At 43.1% G+C, this 26,430-nt stretch overlaps 1 protein-coding gene across 1 annotated transcript; it reads right to left on the bottom strand.

Moving 5' to 3' along the window:
* Positions 1 to 2,529: 2,529 nt before the first annotated feature.
* Positions 2,530 to 26,415, bottom strand: LOC139581185 (TBC1 domain family member 2A-like). The gene is made up of 16 exons (XM_071410676.1): positions 26,199 to 26,415; positions 23,802 to 24,342; positions 22,919 to 23,069; positions 13,024 to 13,150; positions 12,423 to 12,547; positions 11,736 to 11,992; positions 11,326 to 11,595; positions 10,937 to 11,062; positions 10,643 to 10,753; positions 8,832 to 9,007; positions 8,259 to 8,571; positions 5,645 to 5,832; positions 5,044 to 5,164; positions 4,540 to 4,725; positions 4,254 to 4,375; positions 2,530 to 3,327 (listed from the first exon to the last, which is right to left on the bottom strand). The coding sequence occupies exons 1-16, from the start codon at positions 26,246 to 26,248 to the stop codon at positions 3,129 to 3,131; spliced, it is 3,063 nt and encodes a 1,020-aa protein (XP_071266777.1). The 5' UTR covers positions 26,249 to 26,415; the 3' UTR covers positions 2,530 to 3,128.
* Between the last annotated feature and the right edge of the window lie 15 nt (positions 26,416 to 26,430).

The following is a 26,430-nucleotide window of genomic DNA, read 5'->3' as shown; positions in this document are numbered from 1 at the left end:
TTGTACTGTACATTTATATATACTTTTGGCCATGTCGTATGTGGACACCTGCTCGTCAAACATCTCATTCCAAAATTATGGGCATGAATTAATATGCTGCTATAACAGCCTCTACTCTTCTAGGAAAGCTTTTACACTAGATGTTGGAGCCTTGCTTCCATTCAGCCACGAGCATTAGTGAGATCGGCGCTGACGTTGGGCAATTAAGCCTGGCTCGCAGTCGGTATTCCAATTCATCCCAAAGGTGTTCGATGGGGTTGAGGTGCAGGCAAGTCAAGTTCTTCCACCCCGATCTTGACAAACATTTCTGTATGGACCTCGCTTTGTACATGGGGGCATTGACATGCTGAAACAGGAAAAGGCCTTCCCAAACTGTTTACACAAAGTTGGAACCACAGAATCATCTAGAATGTCAGTGTTAATGCTGTAGAGTTAAGATTTCCCTAGCCCGAATCATGAAAAAGAGCCCTAGACCATTACTCCTCCACCAAACTTTACAGTTGACAATATGTACACTGCTCAAAAAAATAAAGGGAACACTTAAACAACACAATGTAACTCCAAGTCAATCACACTTCTGTGAAATCAAACTGTCCACTTAGGAAGCAACACTGATTGACAATACATTTCACATGCTGTTGTGCAAATGGAATAGACAACAGGTGGAAATTATAGGCAATTAGCAAGACACCCCCAATAAAGGAGTGGTTCTGCAGGTGGTGACCACAGACCACTTCTCAGTTCCTATGCTTCCTGGCTGATGTTTTGGTCACTTTTGAATGCTGGCGGTGCTTTCACTCTAGTGGTAGCATGAGACGGAGTCTACAACCCACACAAGTGGCTCAGGTAGTGCAGCTCATCCAAGATGGCACATCAATGCGAGCTGTGGCAAGAAGGTTTGCTGTGTCTGTCAGCGTAGTGTCCAGAGCATGGAGGCGCTACCAGGAGACAGGCCAGTACATCAGGAGACGTGGAGGAGGGCAACAACCCAGCAGCAGGCCCGCTACCTCCGCCTTTGTGCAAGAAGGAGCACTGCCAGAGCCCTGCAAAATGACCTCCAGCAGGCCACAAATGTGCATGTGTCTGCTCAAACGGTCAGAAATAGACTCCATGAGGGTGGTATGAGGGCCCGACGTCCACAGGTGGGGGTTGTGCTTACAGCCCAACACCGTGCAGGACGTTTGGCATTTGCCAGAGAACACCAAGATTGGCAAATTCGCCACTGGCGCCTTGTGCTCTTCACAGATGAAAGCAGGTTCACACTGAGCACATGTGACAGACGTGACAGTCTGGAGACGCCGTGGAGAACGTTCTGCTGCCTGCAACATCCTCCAGCATGACCGGTTTGGCGGTGGGTCAGTCATGGTGTGGGGTGGCATTTCTTTGGGGGGCCGCACAGCCCTCCATGGGCTCGCCAGAGGTAGCCTGACTGCCATTAGGTACCGAGATGAGATCCTCAGACCCCTTGTGAGACCATATGCTGGTGCGGTTGGCCCTGGGTTCCTCCTAATGCAAGACAATGCTAGACCTCATGTGGCTGGAGTGTGTCAGCAGTTCCTGCAAGAGGAAGGCATTGATGCTATGGACTGGCCCGCCCGTTCCCCAGACCGGAATCCAATTGAGCACATCTGGGACATCATGTCTCGCTCCATCCACCAACGCCATGTTGCACCACAGACTGTCCAAGAGTTGGCGGATGCTTTAGTCCAGGTCTGGGAGGAGATCCCTCAGGAGACCATCCGCCACCTCATCAGGAGCATGCCCAGGCGTTGTTGGGAGGTCATACAGGCACGTGGAGGCCACACACACTACTGAGCCTCATTTTGACTTGTTTTAAGGACATTACATCAAAGTTGGATCAGCCTGTAGTGTGGTTTTCCACTTTAATTTTGAGTGTGACTCCAAATCCAGACCTCCATGGGTTGATAAATTTGATTTCCATTGATAATTTTTGTGTGATTTTGTTGTCAGCACATTCAACTATGTAAAGAAAAAAGTATTTAATAAGAATAGTTCATTCATCCAGATCTAGGATGTGTTATTTTAGTGTTCCCTTTATTTTTTTGAGCAGTGTATTTGGGCAGGTAGTGTTCTCCTGGCATCCGCCAAACCCAGATTCATCCATCGGACTGCCAGATGGTGAAGCGTGATTTATCACTAGAGAATGTGTTTTCTGGTGGCGAGCCTTACATCACTCCAGCTGATGCTTGGCATTGCGCATGGTGATCTTAGGCTTGTGTGCGGTTGCTCGGCTATGGAAAGTCATTTCATGAAGTTCCTGACGAACAGGTCTTGTGCGGACGTTGCTTCTAGAGGCAGTTTGGAACTCCGGGAGTGAGTGTTGCACTTACGGTTGACCTGGGGCGGAAAAGTGGCATCCTATGACGGTGCCATGTAGAACATCAATCACTGAGCTCTTCAGTAAGGCCATTCTACTACCAATGTTTGTCTATGGAGATTGCATGGCTGTGTTGATTTTATACAGGTGTGGCTGAAATAGTTGAATCCACATACTTTTGGGCACATAGGGCAGTTATATACAATTTAAAATATTACATGATATTACATTTCATAACACTTGTGTAGCTACAAAGTTCATGACAAAATATGCAATTGAAATGTATAATACTCTACATGACCATAGTTTGAAATACCTACTGTAGTAAATGTGTAAATTGTCTTTGGCATTAATTCCCTTTGGCAGTGCATATACAGTAAATAATACTAATTCAATGATTCAGTGAGAATAAGGTTGGTCAGGTTTAGTGTTCTTGACCATAACTGACATTATTTACCTTAAAGGCACAAAACAAATGTATCCTGGGTCAAATCTGTACCAGCTGGGCCACTAACAAGATGGCCCTTCCGTAGTCTACAACAGCGTTTCCCAAACTCAATCCCGTGGGCCCCAAAGGATGCACGTTTTGGTTTTTGCCCAAGCACTGCACAGCTGATTCAAATAACCAACTCGTCAACAAGCTTTGATTATTTGAATCAGCTGTGTAGTGCTAGTGCAAAACGGGGCCCCAGGACTGAGTTTGAGAAACGCTGTTCTACAAGATGGCATTTCAAACCCGTTGCCTAGTAAGTCCACAGGATTCATCGCCATCCAGAGTCTCTAATGGTCACTAAAACTCCTCATCGTCCTCGCTGACCAGTATAGTGTCCAAGTCCTTGCGTTGTGCGCTCTCTGTGACAAACTCTCTCTGCTGGGCCTCCAGCTCTCTGAGCTCCCCCTGCAGGCGCTCCAGATGCAGCGCACGGCGGTTCCTCAACAGCTTCATGGGGAACGGGTTCATGTCACTGAAGGCAATGTTGGTCAGCTTCCTATTGGAGGGAGCAGGGTACGACAAGCCCAATATTACTCAACCTGCTTTTTTCCATACAGTAGAATTGAAATCTATATGCTGCATGGCTAAATAAAACAAATTAACAAGCTGTATTGAGCTAACCCTAGATCTCTCATTGACATTTAGCAGACGTTCTTATAAAGAGTCACTTACAGGAGCAATAGCTCCATCTCTGTGTGTGGTTGTACATGTATGCATTGGTCGGACAGAGTTTCTGATAAAGTGATGCCGAGTAAGTCATCCTGGCTATGTCTACACAGGCAGCCCAATTCTGATATTTTTTCCACTAATCACATCTGATCTTTTCACATCAAAATACCAATTAATGAAAAATGAATGAATTGGGCTGCCTTTGTAAACACAGCCCTGGTATCTCATCTGCTCTTTGTTTGGAGATAAGAGACAGACTGTGGTGAATACTGCCCTCAATGCACTCCTCTGGCTGTATAGCCTCTTGTTATCTCCCAAGTGTTGAGCCCATAGCTCTGCCGTCACTGCTGCTATCTGAATTATATATGGTGATGTCTGTCTTGGCCTACGGCAAAAATAGCTCCTCCGTCTGCTCTGCCATTAACACACCGACTAAATAGGGCACCAGAAAAAGAATGGTCTCAGAAGGTACAGGACAAAAAGCGCAAACCATATAGATAATACAACAACTGAACGGGTTACAAATGACAAGCTAAATATGATTTGGTGGAATGGTTCAAAATCCACATAGGGGTGTATCAGGTGTGTTAGTGCTGGGCTGTAACTAAAAAATACACACCAGTCCTCCAGGAGTTTAATACCTCTGCAATAGCGGTTCCTGTCTCACTCGAGAAACACTGACCTAATATAGTGCTATATTTTCATAACACGGCCTCCATATTTTGACCGTAGATGATTTTTGTGGCCCCTCACCTGCCGTCAGAGATGGTCTTGGCGAAGAAGCGCAGGTATTGGTAGATCTCCACACTGTCATGGATCTTCAAGATGTCCTCCTCTTTGTACTTGAACAGAGCCAGGGCATACCGAAATATCACCTGCACAAAAAACATGCACGCATGTTTACATTAGAAGTGGTTTATTTACTACTAATAATAATGTTATACCAGGTCAGTCATCGAGGCCCAAATTTGAATGCCTCTGGGCTAGGGGCTGTTTACATGTTTCCAGCACAGGCTCTAGTCTCTCTCAGATGGGGTACCTTGGTACCCTCATAGAGGAAGGCGTCCCACACTCGCAGGAGGATATCGCTGGGCAGGCTCTCTACGAATACCACGAGGAACCAGTTGAAAGTGATGAGGGACACGTCCACGCTATGCTCCTCAAAGTGAGCCGCCAGCCGAGGTATCTTCTCAGCCATGAAGTCCTTTAGCACACACTGGTCTGCCTGCAAAATCCACACACACACCATGTCCCACTGGGTCACATCAGCAGATGGCGTTAACCGATATTGACATGATGTGACAAATCTTGAATTCATTACGTCGTTCATTAAACTGTATGCGCTATTTCAGTTTCAGTTCCATGTTTTGGAACAGATGCAGAACTAAAATGAACTAAATCAGTTAAAACCACAACTTCCCATAATGTTGTACAATTTTTACTACAGTGGAGAACTTACAGAACTGTAGATCTTGATACCATCTATGTTACGCATCTATGCCGTTGTTTAAAAACATATATATCCTTCGTGCCGAATCATTACCTGCGAGGATATGAGCGTTTTGGTGTAGTAGTCCTGGGGCATGATGGCCTCCACCACAGCTACTAGACACCAGAAGGCATCCTCCTCACTCTCCAGCACCAGGAGAGCTATGGCTGCCAGCCTGAAGGGAGAAGGAGTGGCCAACGTCACAGTTGTCCTTTGTCATTCATTTGACATTTTAGTCATTTAGCAGTGGCTCTTTTCCAGAGCACACATTTTCATACTTTTTTCCCCTTACTGGTTCTCCGTGGGAATCGAACCCACAACCATGGTGTTGCAAGCACCATGCTCAACCAACTGAGCCACACGGCACCCCATATTCTGTAGAGATTGTTTTGAAGTCTGAAAGCTTGTATGGTATATCTACAGCCTGCTCTGAGTAGCCAGATAGAAGAAAATGCATGTTTTAGACGAGACAATATATTTTCACAAAAATATAATTGTCTTCATCAGGCTTTCATAAGCTGAGAACATTGTTTAGGTATTGTTTTGGAGTCAGCACTATATATCAGTTTACAACTTTGTCCATTAGGTGGCAGTATTTCTTCTTTTTTATATTTTATTCAGCACACTGCTGACTAATATAGGTAGTCTTGTGCACCTGTTGAGGCCCTGGCAGTAGCCGATGGTTGGGTTTTGCCAGGAGAAGGCCAGCAGGATTCGTTGGAGCTGCTGCAGGGCGGGGCTGGAGGGTGAGGAGAAGTGCTGATTGGTGGTGAGAGTGCGGTACAGGTCCAACTGGATCTGTCTGGAGGCCTGGTGGGGCGATGTAAGGCTCTTCTGGCACAGCTACAACAATAACGGACGGATTTCATGTAGGTGGATAGAAAGATGGACAGACAGATAGATATACAGTGCATTCTAAAAGTATTCAGACCGCTCAACTTTTTTCACATTTTGTTACGTTACAGCCTTATTCTAAAATGGATATAAAATAAAAAATCCTCAAATCTACACACAAAACCCCATAATAACTAAACAAAAACGGGTTTTTAGAATGTTTGCAAATGTATTTAAAAAAAGGACCATTTACATAAAGTATTCAGACCCTTTACTCAATACTTTGTTGAAGCACCTTTGGAAGTGATTACAGAGCATAAAGTCTTCTTGGGTATCACAATACAAGCTTGGCACACCTGTATTTGGGGAGTTTGTCACATTCTCCTCTTCAGATCCTCTCAAGCTCTGTCAGGTTGGATGGGGAGCATCGCTGCACAGCTATTTTCAGGTCTCTCCAGAGATGTTCCATCGGGTTCAAGTCCGGGCTCTGGTTGGGCCACTCAAGGACATTCAGAGACTTGTCCCGAAGCCACCCCTGCATTGTCCTGGCTGTGTGCTTAGAGTCGTTGTCATGTTGGAAGGTGAACCTTCACCCCAGTCTGAGGTCCTGAGTGCTTTGGAGCAGCTTTTCATTTAATTTTGGCAAACTCTAAGTGGGCTGTCATGTGCCTTTTACTGAGGAGTGGCTTCCATCTGGCCACTCTACCATAAAGGCCTGATTGGTGGAATGCGGCAGAGATAGGTGTCCTTCTGGAAGGTTCTCCCATCTCCACAGAAGAACTCTGGAGCTCTGTCAGAGTGACCATCGAGTTCTTGGTCACCTCCCTGACCAAGGCCCTTTCCCCCGGTTTGCTCAGTTTGGCTGGGCGGCCAGCTCTAGGAAGAGTCTTGTTGGTTCCAAACTTCTTCCATTTAAGAATGATGGAGGCTCTTGGGGACCTTCAATGCGGCAGAAATGTTTTGGTACCCTTCCCCAGATCTGTGTCTCAACACAATCCTGTCTCGGAGCTCTATGGACAATTCCTTCGACCTCATGGCTTGGCTTTTGCTCTGACATGTACTTTCAACTGTGGGACCTTATATAGACAGGTGTGTGCCTTTCCAAATCATGTCCAATCAATTGAATTTACCACAGGTGGACTCCAATCCAGATGTAGAAACATCTCAAGGATGATCAATGGAAACAGGATGCACCTAAGCCCAATTTCATGTCTCATAGCAAAGGGTCTGAATACTTGTGTAAGATATTTCTGTTTTTTATATTTGTAAAAATGTCTAAAAACCTGTTTTCGCTTGTCATTATGCAGTATTGTGTGTAGATTGATGAGGATTTTTATTTTATTTATTCAATTTTAGAATAAGGCTGTAACGTAACAAAATGTGGAAAAGGGGAAGGGGTCAGAAATACTTTCCGAATGCACTGTAGATACTGTATATTGAGACATACACTACCGTTCAAAAGTTTAGGGACACTTAGAAATTTCCTTATTTTTGAAAGAAATGCAAAAAAAAATGTCCATTAAAATAACATCAAATTGATCAGAAATACAGTGTAGACATTTAGTGTTGTAAATGATGATTGTAGTTGGAAACGGCTGATTTTTTATGGAATATCTACATAGGCGTACAGAGGCCCATTATCAGCAACCATCGCTCCTGTGTTCCAATGGCACGTTGTGTTAGCTAATCCAAGTTTATCATTTTAAAAGGCTAATTGAGCATTAGAAAACCCTTTTGCAGTTAATGTGCTTGTCCTCTTGCTCAGTTGTGCACCGGGGCCTCCCACTCCTCTTTCTATTCTGGTTAGAGCCAGTTTGCGCTGTTCTGTGAAGGGAGTAGTACACAGCTTTGTACGAGATCTTCAGTTTCTTGGCAATTTCTCGCATGGAATAGCCTTCATTTCTCAGAACAAGAATAGACTGACGAGTTTCAAAAGAAAGTTCTTTGTTTCTGGCCATTTTGAGCCTGTAATCAAACTCACAAATGCTGATGCTCCAGACACTCAACTAGTCTGAAGGCAAGTTTTATTGCTTCTTTAATAAGCACAACAGATTTCAGCTGTTGCTAACATAATTGCAAAAGGGTTTTCTAATGATTAATTAGCCATTTAAAATGATAAACTTGGATTAGCTAACACAACGTCCCATTGGAACACAGGAGTGATGGTTGCTGATAATGGGCCTCTACGCCTATGTAGATATTCCATACAAAAATCTGCCGTTTCCAGCTACAATAGTCATTTAAAAACATTAACAATGTCTACACTGTATTTCTGATCAATTTTATGTTATTTTAATGGACAAAAATGTGCTTTTCTTTCAGAAATAAGGACATTTCTAAATGACCCCAAACTGTTGAACGGTAGTGTACAGTAGATAGAGAAATTGAGAGCTACATTGGAAGGAAGTGAACTCGCTTAATCCAATACCACCCACCTGCTGGTAGCGATCCGGGTGGCGCTCCCATAGTGCGCGTGTGCGCACCCTCACCACCCAGCGCCACACCCGTGGGCGGTACTCGCACGGCACGCCGCCCCGCAGAAGGCTTTTGAGCTCCGAAGAGGGGCAGAGGTTGTCGGCCGGGCGGCCTCCCAGGTACTGAGCCCAGCGGCCCAGCAGGAGTCTGTCCCCGGCCTCCTGCCTCAGCAGGCTGTGGGAGCGGATCTCCAGGGCCTGGATCTTGGCCAGCAGTTTTATGTCCTCCACCTCGTAGTCTGGGATGATCTTGAAGCCGTACTCGTCGTGCTCCCTGAGGGACAGCCAAAAGAAAAAGATCAATGGTTTGACGATATAAAAATGTTCGCTCATTGTCTGACTGTATTGTTGATTTAATGTATTGTTTATAACATGTGTCTCTCTCTTATGTCTCATTGTTAATTATCACAGGACATGACAGCTGAAAGCAGCATGGTGAATAACGATCCAGTCCTGTCATCTGTCAGTGTAGTGAAGCAGAGGAGACAAGGAGACAAAGAAGGAAGCCATTTTAGACTATTGAGCCCCTGTTACCTGACAGGGTTGAGTTTGAGCACGTCGTTCAGGTCTCCCTGTAGTGGGTCCTCTCCTTGTAGTTTCCTCATAGCCTCCTGCTGGCCCGGTTCTAGAGCCTTGTTCTCCTGCAGCTTCCCCAGTACGCCCAGATAACGACTCTCTATCTGACAGTTACGGGTCTCCAGGTATGCACACTGCAACACAAAATAAGCACCCCCTAATCAAGACTAAGGTCCCAATTCAATCAACTGTAGTGGCCAAGAGTGTTTCACACTAACCGCAGTCCACTCTAACCCTCTTCCTCTTATTTATTTTTCTTTATTTTTACTATTTTCTACATTGTAGAATAATAGTGAAATAACACAGTAACCAAAAAGTGTTAAACAAATCCCAAAATATTTTATTTTTGAGATTCTTCAAAGTAGCCACCCTTTGCCTTGATGACAGCTTTGCACGCTCTTGGCATTCTCTCAACCAGCTCCATGAGGTGGTCAACTGGAATCCATTTCAATTAACAGGTGTGCCTCGTTAAAAGTTAATTTGTGGAATTTCTTTCCTTCTTAATGCGTTTGAGCCAATCAGTTGTGTTGTGACAAGGTGTGGGTGGTATACAGATGATAGCCCTATTTGGTAAAAGACCAAGTCCATATTATAGCAAGAACAGCTCAAATAAGCAAAGAGAAACAACAGTCCATCATTACTTAAGACATGAAGGTCAGTCAATCTGGAATATTTCAAGAACTTTTAAAGTTTCTTCAAGTGCAGTCGTAAAAACAATCAAGCGCTATGATGAAATTGGCTCTAATGCGGACCGCCACAGGTAAGAAAGACCCAGAGTTACCTCTGCTGCAGAAGATAAGTTCATTAGAGTTACCAGCCTCAGATTTCAGCCCAAATAAATTCTTCACAGTTCAAGTAGCAGACACATCTCAACATCAACTGTTCAGAGGAGACTGCGTGAATCAGGCCTTCATGGTCGAATTTCTGCAAAGAAACCACTACTAAAGGACACCAATAAGAAGAAGAGACTCGCTTGGGCCAAGAAACACGAGCAATGGACATTAGACCGTGGAAATCTGTCCTTTGGTCTGTGTCCAAATTTGAGATTTTTGGTTCCAACCGTCATGTCTTTGTGAGACGTAGAGTAGGTGAACGGATGATGTCCGCATGTGTGGTTCCCACCGTGAAGCATGGAGGAAGAGATGTGATGGTGTGGGGGTGTTTTGCTGGTGACACTGTCTGTGATTTATTTGGAATTCAAGGCACACTTAACCAGCATGGCTACCACAGCATTCTGCAGCGATACGCCATATCATCCCGCTTAGTGGGACTATTATTTGTTTTTCAACAGAATAATGACCCAACACACCTCCAGGCTGTGTATGGGCTGTTTGACCAAGAATGAGAGTGATGGAGTGCTGCATCAGATGACCTGGCCTCCACAATCACCCGACCTCAACCAAATTGAGATGGTTTGGGATGAGTTGGACCGCAGAGTGAAGGAAAAGCTGCCAACAAGTGTTCAGCATATGTGGGAACTCCTTCAAGACTGTTGGAAAAGCATTCCAGGTGAAGCTACTTGAGAGAATGCCAAGAGTGTGCAAAGCTGTCATCAAGGCAAAGGGTGGCTACTTTGAAGAATCTCAAATATATGGTTACTACATGATTCCATATGTGTTATTTCATAGTTTTGATGTCTTCACTATTATGCTACAATGTAGAAAATAGCACAAATAAAGAAAAACCCTTGAATGAGTAGGTGTGTCCAAACTTTTGACTGGTACTGTATTTGCCACTGAATAGCCCACATAGCGACTAGGCAGGCCCACCTTCACCATTAGGCTTTTCTCCTGCTCGGAACTGTTGAGCCATAGCTTGGTCAACTGGTAGATCTCAGAGTTCAGGAACTTGTTCTGGATCTTGTAGGCCTCAATGTCACCCTGTGAAAAAGATTAATAGAGAGCTAGGAAGGACAGGGTACGGGGTATTTAAAGAAGAAAAGAAGAAAAATGCTTCAGATTTGGACTACCAACATAATCTACTTCAAAAGACTCTATGGTTCTGGTCTGGGTCTTGAGGCCGGACTTCACTCTGCTGGTCGACCGATCAAACCACAAACCAACCTTGAGGTTCTCTGTGTCCTCATTTAACTGGCGGAAGGTCTGGGCCTCCAGGCCGTTGGTGGTGGACACTGTGCGTGTAGGGTCGGCCATGCAGGCTGACACCTTCTCTAACAGCTTCAGGATCACCTGGAATGATACCAAGAGACAATGATATCGTAAATCTCTACATTAGATCAGGAAGTGTAGAGCTACACTGGGAACAAAATAGAATAGAATAGACCCTCGAATCCCAAATCAACCCCTAGATCTAACCCCTACTTTGCATTCTGATTGGTTACTTGGAATTTCACCGTAATGCTTAAAACCACCTATCCAATCCTTTCAGGATAATGATGACGACATGCCTATTCTAATCCTTCCCTAGCTGACCCTTCCTGTCTGAGCCTCACTTCCTGTTTTGCGTGGTTCTTCTTCCTCATCAGGGTCACGTTCTCCTGCAGCTCAGCCACGTGGGCGTCCCTCTGGACTAGGCTCGTTCTCAGGTCTTCCCCCTCGGCCTTCAACTCCTCCAAGCGACGTCGTAGGTCAGCGGCGTGACGCTCGTAGTGCCTCAGCAGCTCCAGGCGCTCCTGCTCGCCCTCGGCTGCCAGGAACTCTGTGCACGTCCGCTTCTCCAGCTGAGCCACCTCCAGGGCCTTGTGTAGGAGCCACACCAGCTCCTGGATGGGGGAAGAGGAGAAATAAGAGGATAGGATGCAGGAGCAGGGTGGGAATACAAATTCAACTTAATGGAGCTGCTACTGATATCAGAAGACACTGCTTACGAGTGTGATTGATGAACTTTGGTCTTAGCTCTAACCTTCTGGGCCTTGACATCCTCATCCAGTATGTGCTTCTCGTGCTGGAGGCAGGTCGTCCTGTCTGCGCTTTCTGAAGGAGCTTCCCGGAGCACAGCAGGCATGGTGGCACAGCTTCCCCTCGTCTTCTTCCTGATCCTCGGGGACGGCAATGGGCACGACCTGCCCTCTACAGGGGAGAGCTGGTCCCTGGGGTCCACCAACAGTAGCAGGGGTGTAGGGGTCAGGGGGTCAACGGGAGTCCTAGGACCTATACACTCTTGGAAAAAAAGGTGCCATCTTGAACCTAAAAGTGTCCTTCGGCTGTCTCCATGGGAGGACCCTTTGAAGAACACTTTTTGGTTCCAGGTAGAACCCTTTCCACTTAGAGTTCTACATGGAACCAAAAAGGGTTCTCCTTTGGGGACAGTTAAAAAAACCTTTTGGAACCCTTTTTTCTAAGAGTGTAAGAGGGCATGGCTCTGTGGTTATTATGGACTGTGACAAATCACTAATGTGTCAAGGAAAATTAATTTTTACTTTAGTCAAGAAAAAATGACAATGTTACTAGAGAAATGACAGCATTATACTGTACATAGTTATCAGACAATGAGAAAACCTGATCCTTCTGATTTCAATCAGCTGCCAACAGAGGGCAGAAGTATGCGAGAGAGAACATCTCCAGAAGCTGCGGTGTGTGTGAGACGTACCAAGCCTGTTCTGGGCTGTCCGGGAGGGGTTCAGTGGGTTCCAGGGAGGAGGCACCTCCAAATGGAACACACTCCGACTCCGCTCCAGGGAGAACCGCTTGGAAAACAGACTGTGCACTGAGTTCCTGTAGGAGCAACACACACACAACCATGTGTAACCATGCACACCAACACACACACACGCACGCAAGCACGCACACACGCACAGCAGTATCATTAACATGCAATCAATCTGGCCCACACTTTTGAACAAAACAACTATACCAGCTGGACTGAAAGTGAAAACCCACTACTAGAACAATCCCATGATGATCGAGCAATTAGCTGTTAAGGTACAGGCAAAAAAATGACTTTCATCTCAAAGTCACTTTTGCTACTAATTAAAATGTTGGCATGTTAGCAGATTGGCAGATAATAAGCACCTGTAGTCACAAAGCCACAAACAGTTGTAATGACTACAATCAACAAAGTCGATGAATATCACGTCCAACGTCAACTACTTCAACGTATCCCATGCCGTATGTTGTACAGGACCAGTCATATGCCTCGATCACAAATGAATGGGATAAGATGGGAACATCTAAAACGATGAGGCACTTACTGAATCTCTATCAGAGGGTGTTTGATGGAGAAGTTGCTTAGGGGGTTCCGTTGTGGCGGCGCGGGGAGATTGGTGGCCTCCTCGCCGAAGAGGCCTGGCGGGGTCTTCACCTTGGGCAGGAAGTAATCTACATTACAGGAAGTAACAGCAAAGAACGTCAGTGGATCACACCCTCTGGAGCCAGGGAACACAAAGGACACAGCTACTCATGTAACAAGCAGGAAACTTCCGGCTATAGACAATGAGAGTGATATCATGGGTTGAAATACAGAGGATAAAGATTATGACTGGGCACCAGACTTGTGTTAACTTGTTCTTCAGGTGAAGTTGTTTGCTCTTACTGTACTGCTATGAACTGAAGATTATCACATTGGGTGAGAGCTGGGGGGAAAGATCCAACCCATTGAAACGTCAAGAGATTCGTATATTTTTGTGTGAACGGAATAAATTCCGGGCTACTTTTGGCCAGCCAGGTTGTGCACGCTGGATGAAACTAGTCAAAATATACTGTTTTGTTCCTCCATAAGCCCTGTGAAACATTTTGGGCCTGTCAGGACAAGCATGAAATACCTCACAATTCACAAACCAGTTGGTAGAAAGGTTGTGTCTATACCAGGAGCAAACTCAGTTATGTTGTTCATAGCCATAACAGGGTAGTAACAATAACATAACTTTCACGTTGTTCATTCATGCTTATTCCAGACATCTATGACTTGAACACTTGAATATCTTAGGTAATCTTATGTCTCTTTTAAATTCAAGCTGTTTGCACTTCAAAATAACACAAGGATATACAGTACCAGTCAAATATTCTTTGCAGCAATTCGACTATGAAGGCCTGATTCACGCAGTCTCCTCTGAACAGTTGATGTGGCTGTTACTTGTTACTTACTTTTACTGTGAAGCATTTATTTGGGCTGCAATCTGAAGTGCAGTTAACTCTAATGAACTTATCCTCTGCAGCAGAGGTAACTCTGGGTCTTCCTTTCCTGTGGCGGTCCTCGTGAGAGCCAGTTTCATCACAGCGCTTGATGGTTTTTGCGACTGCACTTGAAGAAACTTTTAAAGTTCTTGAAATTTCCCCGATTGACTGACCTTCATGTCTTAAAGTAATGATGGACTGTTGTTTCTCTTTGCTTATTTGAGCTGTTCTTGCCATAATATGGACTTGGTCTTTTACCAAATAGGGCTATCTTCTGTATACCACCCACACCTTGTCACAACACAACTGATTGGCTCAAACACATTAATTCCACAAATGAACTTTTAACAAGGCACACCTGATAATTGAAATGCATGACTATCTCATGAAGCTGGTTGAGAGAATGCCAAGAGTGTGCAAAGCTGTCATCAAGGCAAAGGGTGGCTACTTTGAAGAATCTCAAATATACTTTTTTGGCTACTACATGATTCCATATGTGTTATTTCACAGTTTTGATGTCCTCACTATTATTCTACAATGTAGAAAATAGTAAAAAAATAAAGGAAAACCCTTGAATGAGTAGGAGTGTCCAAACTTTTGACTGGTACTGTATGTTGATTTATTGGACCAGAATAGCCTGTAGCCTGTGTGTAGTGTAGCCATGTTGTGCTGTAACCACAGCTATATTTAGTCTGTGGGCCCTGCAGCCACCTGCTCCTAGCGCAGCAGGGTGTCAGACGTGCACTTCCTCTCTCTCTGGGCAATGCAGAACCACTTCCTGCAGCTGTCAGAGGGGCTGTAGCCTAAACATGAATTACCCAGACTCCCCAGGGGTGAAAGAGCAGGGCACGCTGGAATCACCTGGGACACGTTCAGTAGGCAAACTTTGTTGAACTCTCAGAAATATGTCTCTGAATAAGATAGAAATATGTCTCTCTGAATAAGATAGAAATATGTCTCTCTGAATAAGACAGAAATATGTCTCTCTGAATAAGGAATGTTAGCTCTATTCATGATATTTCTATCTGCAACATTCTACAATTTTTACCCTGGTTAGATTTCGTTTACCACTTCATATTCTACTGTTGAAATACTATTGTAAAATTGGTGCTGCTTATTTAATTGACTAGCTAAGAAAGTGTGGCGTAGCAACGGAGTAATTCCATTGGGTAATACAGTACTGCTACCAAGTCATGTCTAATACCAAGTGGATAAAATCCAACTGAGTTCATCTTCACATTCAGATTGAATGACGGTACATTAACGTCTCCATTCCTGTAAAATCACTAATGGTAGATAAGTGGCTTGAGTCTCCAGAGATGAAAGCGGAAAAGCATCCAGCGTGAGCATTATAGCTTTGCGATCCAGTCAAGCCAGGCGCTGCCAGGAAATGTCTCCAATTTGCAGATGGAAAAATCAAAGCACATCTTATCAATGTTGTTTCCTGTCCCAAACCCCACCCCAGCAATCTCAACCTTGGCCAGGTCACGCATGGGTCATGAACTATACTTCAACACCGGAATGTTGAATCATTTATTTTCAATGATGAAAGCCTGTGTAGGTGAAAATAACCTTCAATCTTTTTCATGAAAATGCCATGACCCTAAAGGCCTTTAAATAGTAAATCTACATTTTGGGCCCCAAAAGGGAAGTCAAACCTTAATTTGTTGATCATGTACCTTTAAGACATTCTATTGTTTGGACAGCAAATACCAGTGTGTCATTTATTATCTGTTTCGAAGTTGAAACATGAATGTTGGCTATGAATGAACATTCTTCTCGAAACTATTGCAACAGATAAAAGCAATCTGCCAGGGCCAGTCATTGTGTACAGTCACCTCCAAAATTATTGGCACCCTGGATAAAGATGAGCAAAATATACTTTATCAAATAAATAATACAAATACTGAGCTATACTGTATGCAAAAAAATATTAAAAGGTTTTAGTTTATAGTAGTACAATTCCTCAGAGAAAAACATTGTTTAACAAGCAATACAATTTTTTTTCTTTCAAATGATAGGTGTCAAAATTGTTGGATCTTTGATCATTCCTCCATACAGAATCTTTCCAGATTCTTGATATCCTTCATCTGCCCTCTTCAATTCAAACCACAGCTTTTTAATGGGGTTCAAGTCCGGGGACTGAGATAGCCAATGCAAAATGTTGATTTTGCAGTCAGTTAACAATTCATTTGTGGATTTTGATGTGTTTGGGGTCATTGTCTTGCTGGAAGATCCACTTGCAACCAAGTTTCAGCCTCCTGGCAGGGGATAAATTGTGCAGATGTTATCGCGAGTGCAGCGAAATGCTTATCTTTCTAACTCCAACAGTGCTGTAATACTTAACAATACACACAACTCCCCCCACAAAATCTAATTAAGAAATATCAGAATGAGCAATGTCAGAATATATATATAATGGTGTGTATAGACAGTATATGAATAGAAAAGGTGTACAGCAGTAGTTATATAGCATGAGCCTTGACTAGAATACACTATATGATTTGGGTAAAATAGTATGTAAACATTATTAAAGTGACCAGTGTTCAATGACTATGTACAGTAGTCTCTCACCGAGGGCACACGGCCTGCCCTCCAGAACATCTACAACACTCGGTGTCACAGGAAGGCCAAGAAAATCATCAAGGACCTCAACCACCTGAGCTACGGCCTGTTCACCCAGCTATCATCTAGATACAGGGGTGGGCAATTCCAGTCCTCAAAGGCCTGATTGGTGTCACACTTTTTCTGCATCCCCAGCAAAACACAGCTGATTAATCAAATTGCATTCTAAACTGAAGATCATGATTAGGTGATTGTTGGAGTCCGGTGTGTTAGCCGGGGCTGGGGCAAAAGTGTGATACACATGTGTAAACTCCATGGGACCAAGCAGCTGTCATACCGCTCAGGAAGGAGATGCGTTCTGTCTCCTAGAGATTAATGTACTTTGGTGTGAAAAGTGAAAATCAATCCTAGAACAACAGCAAAGGACCTTGTGAAGATGCATCCGGGCCGGATGGGAGCTGTTTTACTAAGGGGTCTGCCTACAGCCTCGTTCTCAGTCACGCGCTTTCACTTGAGAGGTAGCTCTCGTTCCATTGCTTTTCTACAGACAATGGAATTCTCCGGTTGGAACATTATTGAACTTTTATGATAAAAACATCCTAAAGATTGATTCTATACTTAGGTTTGACAATTTTCTTCGACCTGTAATATAACTTTTTGAACGTTTCGTCCGAATGGACCGGATCGCGCTTTTGGATTTGTTAACCAAACGCCCTAACAAAAGAAGCTATTGGACATAAATGGACATAAATGATGGACATTATCGAACAAAACAAGCATTTATTGTGGAACTGCGATTCCTGGGAGTGCATTCTGATGAAGATCATCAAAGGTAAGTGAATATTTATAAGGCTATTTTTGAATAATGTTGACTACCTAATATGGCGGATATTTCTCTGGCTGGTTTGGGCTCTGAGCGCCGTTCTCAGATTATGCTTTTTCCGTAAAGTTTTTTTGAAATCTGACACAGCGGTTGCATTAAGGAGAAGTGTATCTAAAGTTCAATGTATAACAGTTGTATTTTCATTCACATTTATAATGAGTATTTCTGTGAATTCATGTGGCTCTCTGCAATATCACTGCATGTTTTGGAACTACTGAACGTAACACGCCAATGTAAAATAAGATTTTTGGATATAAATATGAACTTTACCGAACAAAACATACATGTATTGTGTAACATGAAGTCATCTGATGAAGATCATCAAAGGTTAGTGAGTCATTTTATCTCTATTTGTGACTCCACTCTTTGGCGGGAAAAATGGCTGGGTTTTTCTGTGACTTTGTGGTGACCTAACCTAATCGTTTGTGGAGCTTTCGCTGTAAAGCATGTTTGAAATCAGACACTGTGGCTGGATTAACGAGAATGTTAAAATGGTGCCTAATACTTGTATGTTTGAGAAATTTGATTTATGAGATTTCTGTTGATTTGTATTTGGCGCCCTGCAATTTTATTGGCTGTTGGCGAGAACCCCAGTCCTAGACAAGTTTTAAACTTCCGACTTCAACTGTATTTGTTTTTTTCAGTGGTTTTTCTGTACCCATTGCCTGATATGAAAGTCAACAACCATTTGTCGGTTTTTATTTGTGAGTTCTTTGCCTTTCCCTATGGTGATGGATGACAAAGGGATTTTACATGTGTGTTACCTCATCATTATACCCCAGAGAAACAGGAAGCCATGGAAGGCCACAATAGAGTTCCTTAAACTGAGATTAACTTAAAAAAGTAGAATGTTCAATGTTTCATTTTGTTTGAATTTATTTATAAGAATCTTTAGGGGTGCCAATCATTTTGACGCTCATCTTTAGATTTTTTGTTGTTGTATTAATGGTATATAGATCTTTCCATGACATAGACTGACCAGGTGAAAGCATGATCCCTTATTGATGTCACTTGTTAAATCCACTTCAAATCAATGTAGATGAAGGGGAGGAGGGTTTTTCTTTTAAATAAGGGTTTTAAAGCCTTGTGACAATTGAGACATGGATTGTGTATGTGTGCCATTCAGAGGGTGAATGGGAAAGACAAAAGATTTGAGTGCCTTTGAATGGGGTATGGTAGTAGGTGCCAGTATCAAGAACTGCAACGCTGCTGGGTTTTTCACGCTCTACAGTCATGGCCAAAAGTTTTTTCAGTGTCTTTAGATATTTTTGTCAGATGTTACTATGGAATACTGAAGTATAATTACAAGCATTTCATAAGTGTCAAAGGCTTTTATTGACAATTCCATGAAGTTGATGCAAAGAGTCAATATTTGCAGTGTTGACCCTTCTTTTTCAAGACCTCTGCAATCCGCCCTGGCATGCTGTCAATTAACTTTTGGGCCACATCCTGACTGATGGCAGCCGATTCTTGCATAATCAATGCTTGGAGTTTGTCAGAATTTGTGGGTTTTTGTTTGTCCACCCGCCTCTTCAGGAATGACCACAAGTTCTCAATGGGATTAAAGTCTGGGGAGTTTCCTGGCCATGGACCCAAAATATCGATGCTTTGTTCCCCGAGCCACTTAGTTATCACTTTTGCCTTATGGCAAGGTGCTCCATCATGCTGGAAAAGGCATTGTTCGTCACCAAACTGTTCCTAGATGGTTGGGAGAAGTTGCTCTCGGAGGATGTGTTGGTACCATTCTTTATTCATGGCTGTGTTCTTAGGCAAAATTGTGAGTGAGCCCACTCCCTTGGCTGAGAAGCAACCCCACACATGAATGGTCTCAGGATGCTTTACTGTTGGCATGACACAGGACTGATGGTAGCGCTCACCTTGTCTTCTCCGGACAAGCTTTTTTCTGGATGCCCCAAACAATCGGAAAAGGGATTCATCAGAGAAAATGACTTTACCCCAGTCCTCAGCAGTCCAATCCCTGTACCTTTTGCAGAATATCAGTCTGTCCCTGATGTTTTTCCTGGAGAGAAGTGGCTTTTTTGCTGCCCTTCTTGACACCAGGCCATCCTCCAAAAGTCTTTGCCTCACTGTGCGTGCAGATGCAGTCACACCTGCCTGCTGCCATTCCTGAGCAAGCTCTGTACTGGTGGTGCCCCGATCCCGCAGCTGAATCAGCTTTAGGAGATGGTCCTGGCACTTGCTGGACTTTCTTGGGTGCCCTGAAGCCTTCTTCACAACAATTGAACCGCTCTCCTTGAAGTTCTTGATGATCCTATAAATGTTTGATTTAGGTGCAATCTTACTGGCAGCAATATCCTTGCCTGTGAAGCCCTTTTTGTGCAAAGCAATGATGCCGGCACGTGTTTCCTTGCAGGTAACCATGGTTGACAGAAGAAGAATAATGATTCCAAGCACCACCCTCCTTTTGAAGCTTCCAGTCTGTTATTCGAACTCAATCAGCATGACAGAGTGATCTCCAGCCGTGTCCTCGTCAACACTCACACCTGTGTTAACGAGAGAATCACTGACATGATGTCAGCTGGTCCTTTTGTGGCAGGGCTGAAATGCAGTGGAAATGTTTTGGGGGGATTCAGTTCATTTGCATGGCAAAGAAGGACTTTGCAATTAATTGTAATTCATCTGATCACTCTTCATAACATTCTGGAGTATATGCAAATTGCCATCAAACAAATTGAGGCAGCAGACTTTGTGAAGATTAATATTTGTGTCATTCTCAAAACTTTTGGCCACGACTGTACAGTTTCCCGTGTGTATCAAGAATGGCCCACCACCCAAAGGACATCCAGCCAATTTGACACAACTGTGGGAAGCATTGGCGCCAACATGGGACAGCATTCCTGTGGAACGCTTTCAACACCTTGTAGAGTCCATGCCCCAATGAATTGAGGCTGTTCTGAGGGCAAAAGGGGGTGCAACTCAATATTAGGAAGGTGTTCCTAATGTTTTGTACACTCACTGTATATTGAGCATACAATATAGCAGGGATCATCAAATAGATTCAGCTGCAGGACGATCTTTTCTTGAGCAGATGATCGGGGGGCCAGAACATAATGACAAATAATTTGTAGACTGCAAGAAGCCTACACCGATATAATATTTAACTAAAACAATAATTTCAAACCTTTCTTACATTTACATACGATTGCGTGTCTTACAAACTTTCTATTATCTTTATCAAGGGTGGCAATAATTTTGGAAGTGACTGTATATTATTTATATATAAATGCCTGATTTTATTATTGTGGAAATACTGTATCTTACATGACGGAAACTAGTAGCAAGGAGAGCTTCCTTATTATTTTGAAAAACAGGTCTCTATTCAAAAAGACTTTAAAAAAAAGGAAAAATAGGCCAGTTGTTTCCCAGCGCCAGACATCAGCTGACTGGACTGTCAGAGGAGCATGGAACAAGTCTGTTGATCCTCCAGAAAGGTAAAACACTGGAAGGGCCTGGTTCTGAACGCTGCAACGTTACAGAATGTTCAGATAGAAATTAATTTTGTAGAACAGATATGACGGTCTGATATATAAAAAAAAAAAAAAAGGGAATCATGTCAACGCTTCTCATAGTATTTCTATCTGGGAAGTTCAGAGTGCTTCAATTACCTGAATACATATCACTGCTTCCTTAGTAACCTTAGTGTAACAATGATGAGTTACAATATTTGTTGCACTGTGCAAACAAGAATAATGTAACATGAAAGTTTACATTTTGTATGTACACTAGTTGGTTTTTGATAGAATGCTTGTATGAAAGTCTATTTGAGAGTTAAAGATGAATGAGTTACCCAATGTTCTGGTCATGTGTGTTGACTGGCTTGCTACACTTGATGTGCACAGTGGATTTGCTCAATCACTCAGAGGAAGTGGGTAAAAGTATTACGGGAAAGCTAGGGGTCAGTGGGAGAATAGGGAAATCCCTAGTGCCTAACCAAGCAGGGAGATGAGGATTAATGAAGTTACTATGTAGCCAAGGGATGACTGTGGTAAATATGAACACCACACTGCAATTTATTTATGTCTGTTTTCACCTCATTGATTTACAGTAAACTATTGACTGTAGTATACTCAGGTTTGTTGTTTTATATTTAAGCAATAAGGCCCGGGGGGGGGTATATGGCCAACATACCACGGCTAAAGGCCGTTCTTATGTACAACGCAACGCGGAGTGCTAGGACACAGCCATATACCACAAACCCCTGAGGTGCCTTATTGCTATTATAAACTGGTTACCAACGTAATTAGAGCAGTAAAAATAAATGTTTTGTTATACCCATGGTATACGTACTGATATACCAGGGCTTTCAGCCAATCAGCAATCAGGGCTCGAACCACCCAGTTTATAATGTCTTATATTGTAGTGCTTGGTTGCAATTTTGAGTTCAATTCAACGGACTGTATTTATCCCCTCATTAACAATTAAAAGTTTTTTTCTACCTCTGCAATAAGACATTGTCGTCACACATTGTCATAGGGTGTGTTCTGCAGCAGTGTTTGGAATCTTGTAGCCTACATGGAGATTACATTTAAAATGGTATGTATCAAGAGGGAGCGGTATAACATGCGACATAATTGTTTTTGTCAGAATACTTGATTAAAAGTTAATTTGAGATACAAGACAAGGTATTCAAATGAAACGTTTTATTTATTTATTTAACTAGGCAAGTCAGTTAAGAATACATCCTTATTTACAATGACGGCCTACACCGGCCAAACCCTAACGATGCTGGGCCAATTGTGCGCCGCCCTACGGTACTCCCAATCACGGCCGGTTGTGATACAGCCTGGAATTGAACCAGGGTCTGTAGTGACGCCTCCAACACAATGCTTTAGACCGCTACACCACTCAGGAGACCCAACTTTAGTATGACATCAACAACAAACAGAAAATGTTATCAGCTATCAAAGCAAAACTTGATCCAACTGGTTACAACATTTTCATAAATGAAACCAGTCATTGGATAGCATCCATTTTACGGACTCCTGACCAATTCTGCTATTTTGTGTGTGTTTTTACGCTGATCTTATTTTTATTTGCATTATCTTTAACTCTGTATTGTTGGAAAAGGACCCATATGTAAGCATTTCACTGTTAGTCCACACCTGTTGTTTCCGAAGCATGTGACAAATAAAATGCGTCAACTCACCAAAAAAATTAAAAAAATCCCGCTGAGGAACAGATATTGAAACTATGTAAAGTATATTGTTCCTATTTTATAAGTGTGGCACTGATAACGTGTCTGATGGCTTTTACCGTTCAGTGCCATGATATGCCATTCTTAAACCTGCCTGAAGTATTACATTTCTATTTCATCTTTTCGTGGTTCCCTAAATCATTAACCATGCATGGAATATGATGGCATTTGATTTGAACAGCTGGTATTCTTAGCCTGGTTGCCAGATCTGTTTCTACATGAACACCCTTCTCTGTCGTTCAATGTCAGGCCGAACATAATCTTGATCAGTGTCTGGGGCCACTTCATCCTACTCCCTGTCTTACTGTACCTGTGCAGTTGGTGGGTAGTTCCCCCTGTCCCTCTGGTCTCTTGTGGTCAGTGCAGTGGCTTGTGGACTCTCCTGTCAGCTGGTCTCGGTGCTGCCATCTCTTCAGCTGCAGCTGCTGTAGCCAGTACATCATGGCCTCCTGGTTAGCTGCCTGAAACAGACAGAGGAGATATTGTTAGCCTACTGTACATACACGAGTGTGCCATGAGTCAGAATATCTGTAATGCATGACTTCTGAAATGTTTGGAGTTCTTTTTAAATCAGAATGTTCCTTTGTGGACCAAGATAAAGTATTCCAATGCCAATGTGTGAATATGAGTGTATTTGTCTTCCTGTATATCAAACATGGACACTATAAACAATAATACAACAGTTTCTTCTACTTTAAGGAGAAACAGAATAAGAGATGCCTCCATTTTGTATTAGTAAGCATTCCCATTCAGCTCTCATGATTCAGCCCTTTGACAAAAAGGATCTGTTGTTTTCTTATTGAGAGGAATACTGTAGATTGACACTACACAGCTGTGTGACCCAAATAGCTGGGTTAACATGAGACAGGTATTCAAATACAAGAGCACCACTGTTTCGCTGCCTCATTTTTTATCCTCTTAGCGGTCTTCCCCATCCCGCCCCCAAAAACAATGACCTTTCAGAAATGTTGATGACACTCACATTCAGAACAACGTCCCACATTTCAAACCCTGGTGATATAGTGAAAATCTGAGGGTCCCAAATGTGATTCCCCTCTAATCAGGGACTCTCTGGCCAACCAATGACATTATTCATGAATTAATTAACTATTCATTCAAGAAAACCAGCAGAACTGTCAACATCAAAATTCAGATTTAAATACCCATTGAATTGAATATTCGATAAGCCTTACCTTGAGGACAAAGGTGCGTTCGGGGGTCTCGATGTGAAAGGTGCCCTGCTCTCCTTGGAGGGGGTATCCAAGCGTGGCGCTGCACAGCTGGATTCTCCCCAGAGAGGTCACATCCAGCGCCGTCCTGTAGTAAAACAACTGGCTCTTCTTCACCTCGTACGTGAACCAGCGCGACTTCCATGTCTTCAGGGGACCCCCTTGTTTAAGGAGGTACCCACAGAGTTTACTGTTAGACAGGCTTTCCGTGGGTTGTTGCTGGGCTTGGTCGTCCGTGGTGGTGGCGAACTGAGTAAGGAATACTTGGCTCTGGCTGTTGTCTGTGGTAGCGGTCTTAGCCGGGACCTCTTCAGTCTGGTGGTCTTGACTCAGCTGGCCCATGCTGTTTGTGTGTGTAGCGGTCTCTTTAGTGCTCCCAGTCCCCAGTGTTGAGATACAATCATCACCATCATCATCCGCTGGGCTTACCGCCTCTGCTTGCAGAGGAAGTGAGTGAGACGAGGCAGCGATGGGATTTCCTTCTGGGCCCTCTCCCTCCATCACGCTGAGAGAAGAAGAGGGAGAAGAAAAAAGAGAAGAAAAAACAAAGCAAACAATGACTTGGTAGCCTACAATAGAGAGGTCAGGATGCTATATTTAACCAATTGGACACTTGACATAGGAAGTGAGGGCATCACAATGGGATCAGCATGAACACATGTTACAGGTCCTATGCAACTGTTTTTATCTCAATAACCACTCATGTGTATTAAATTATTTAATAGACCAATAAGAAAGAGTTCCAAACCTCTGCCAATAACAGCTAGTTTTCAGTTTTCCCCTGCCCACTCAGACCACTCCCAGGCAGTCCTGGCAAAATTCTTGCTTGAGAAATGTCTAATTTTATTTATTTTTGACAATTTTAATTTATAACAATCACAGTAAGGAACTTAATTGTTACCCAGAAATTATTTGATATTGGGATCAAAACAGCTACATTGGACCTTCAAGCTTTTAACTGGGAATTGATTTAATTGATCATTCCCAGTCAGAATTTATTTCAAATTTCCAAGTTGTCTTGAACGCACTGATGTCGGAAGTCAAAGATTTCCGAGTTCCCAGTTGTTTTGAACGAGGCATACAACCTTCCTACAGGGAAAAATGCACGTGAATGCCCCTCCACTCGTAATTATGCCTAGTGGCTCGATCACACTGACAGTGTTTAAGCACAAAATGGTACGCAGCATCAATGGTACGCAGCATCATCTGGATATGTGTGCAACAAAAGTTTAACATTCGCCTTCTGCTACCATTTCTGTCAAGCCATTTACGCATACAACTCGATGCATACGCTCAATCCAACCTATGCGCCACACAGAACGCACTGCAACTGGCTCTGCAACGCATTGGGAATGAATGTACTTCAGGTGTAGCAAAGCGTTTGACACTGTAGGTGTGATCGAAGCGTTATCCATTCTATTGGCCAGATACTATAGTGGCCACACGAACAATGAAAGTAAACGTCTTAAAAAATGGAAGATAGTTGGGAGGAGGCAAGATCAGGTGAGACCAATCTAGCCAATGAGAGGGAAGATACGGGTGTCAACAACAGGCACAATGGGTATTTTTTGGGTATTAATTTAAGGTTAGGCATAGAGCCCCACAGTGGGGGTGTCATAATACCTAGCAGTCAAACAGGGAAATAGTTTTTAGAAACACTTAAAATAATGGCTGTGTTTCGTGTAGGCTTACCCTGCGTGATGTTTTCTTAACCATGTAAATCTTTCTGAACAAGGAGACTTTTAGCAATATATTCAACTATTTGCTCTCAGATTCGAAAATCCTAATCAGCGTCAACATAGACATCATGCAAAACCACAAATCCCTGCAAGCTCCTTGCACATCATCTCTAGTTGACACATTTGCTGACAGGTAGTGTCAATTTAAAACTTGCACAAGACAGTTCGCAGAATAGCCACATTAGCAGCTAATTATCGTTTCATTTTTGGGGAGTAAAAACAGGCGAATATACTGATAAGAGCCACATGTTACTAGACAGATTTACACGGCTATCAAAACGTCACACCAGGACAAGCCTACAAGAAACACAGCCCTTATTTTAAGCGTTTCTAAAATCCCCTATGGGAAAAATGAATGCTGTAAAAACAATTGGAACAATTTCCCAGTTTGACCGCTAGGTTTAGGTATTATAACTCATACTGTGGTACTCTACTATACGTTTATCAGTGTAATTAAGATTAGGTTTAAAATCTAATTTTAATAAGAAGATAAATTGTAGAAATAAGCGGGGTTTCTTTCCTCAAAGTTGCCGGGATGTCACTTGTCCTACTTATATCAGTACACTTGTAACAACCTAATCATTACGGAACTTAAATAGTGCAAGAGGCGTCACTGCAGTACCTGGTTCGAATCCAGGCTGCATCCCATCCGGCCGTGATTGGGAGTCCCATAGAGCAGCGCACAATTGACCCTGCGTCGTCCGGGTTTGGCCGTCATTGTAAATAAGAATTTGTTCTTAACTGACTTGCCTACTTAAATAAAGGTTAAATAAATAAATAAAATACAAAATTAAGCCATTACAATTTTGTTAAACAAATTCGACACTCTCAATGAACTTCATACAAAAACTCCT

The sequence above is a fragment of the Salvelinus alpinus genome, chromosome 7 (genome assembly GCF_045679555.1).
Source record: "Salvelinus alpinus chromosome 7, SLU_Salpinus.1, whole genome shotgun sequence".
NCBI classification, from domain to species: Eukaryota; Metazoa; Chordata; class Actinopteri; order Salmoniformes; family Salmonidae; genus Salvelinus; species Salvelinus alpinus.
This window is presented reverse-complemented; position numbering and strand designations above follow the sequence as displayed.

Coding starts and splice junctions, on each gene's coding strand:
- LOC139581185 (XM_071410676.1), bottom strand. CDS start 26,248: ATGGGACTCCCAATCACGGCCGGATGGGATGCAGCCTGGATTCGAACC. Junction 11,993..12,422: donor GACAGCCCAGAACAGGCTTG/GTACGTCTCACA, acceptor TTTTTTTCCAAG/AGTGTATAGGTCCTAGGACT. Junction 10,754..10,936: donor AGGACACAGAGAACCTCAAG/GTTGGTTTGTGG, acceptor TCTTTTTCACAG/GGTGACATTGAGGCCTACAA.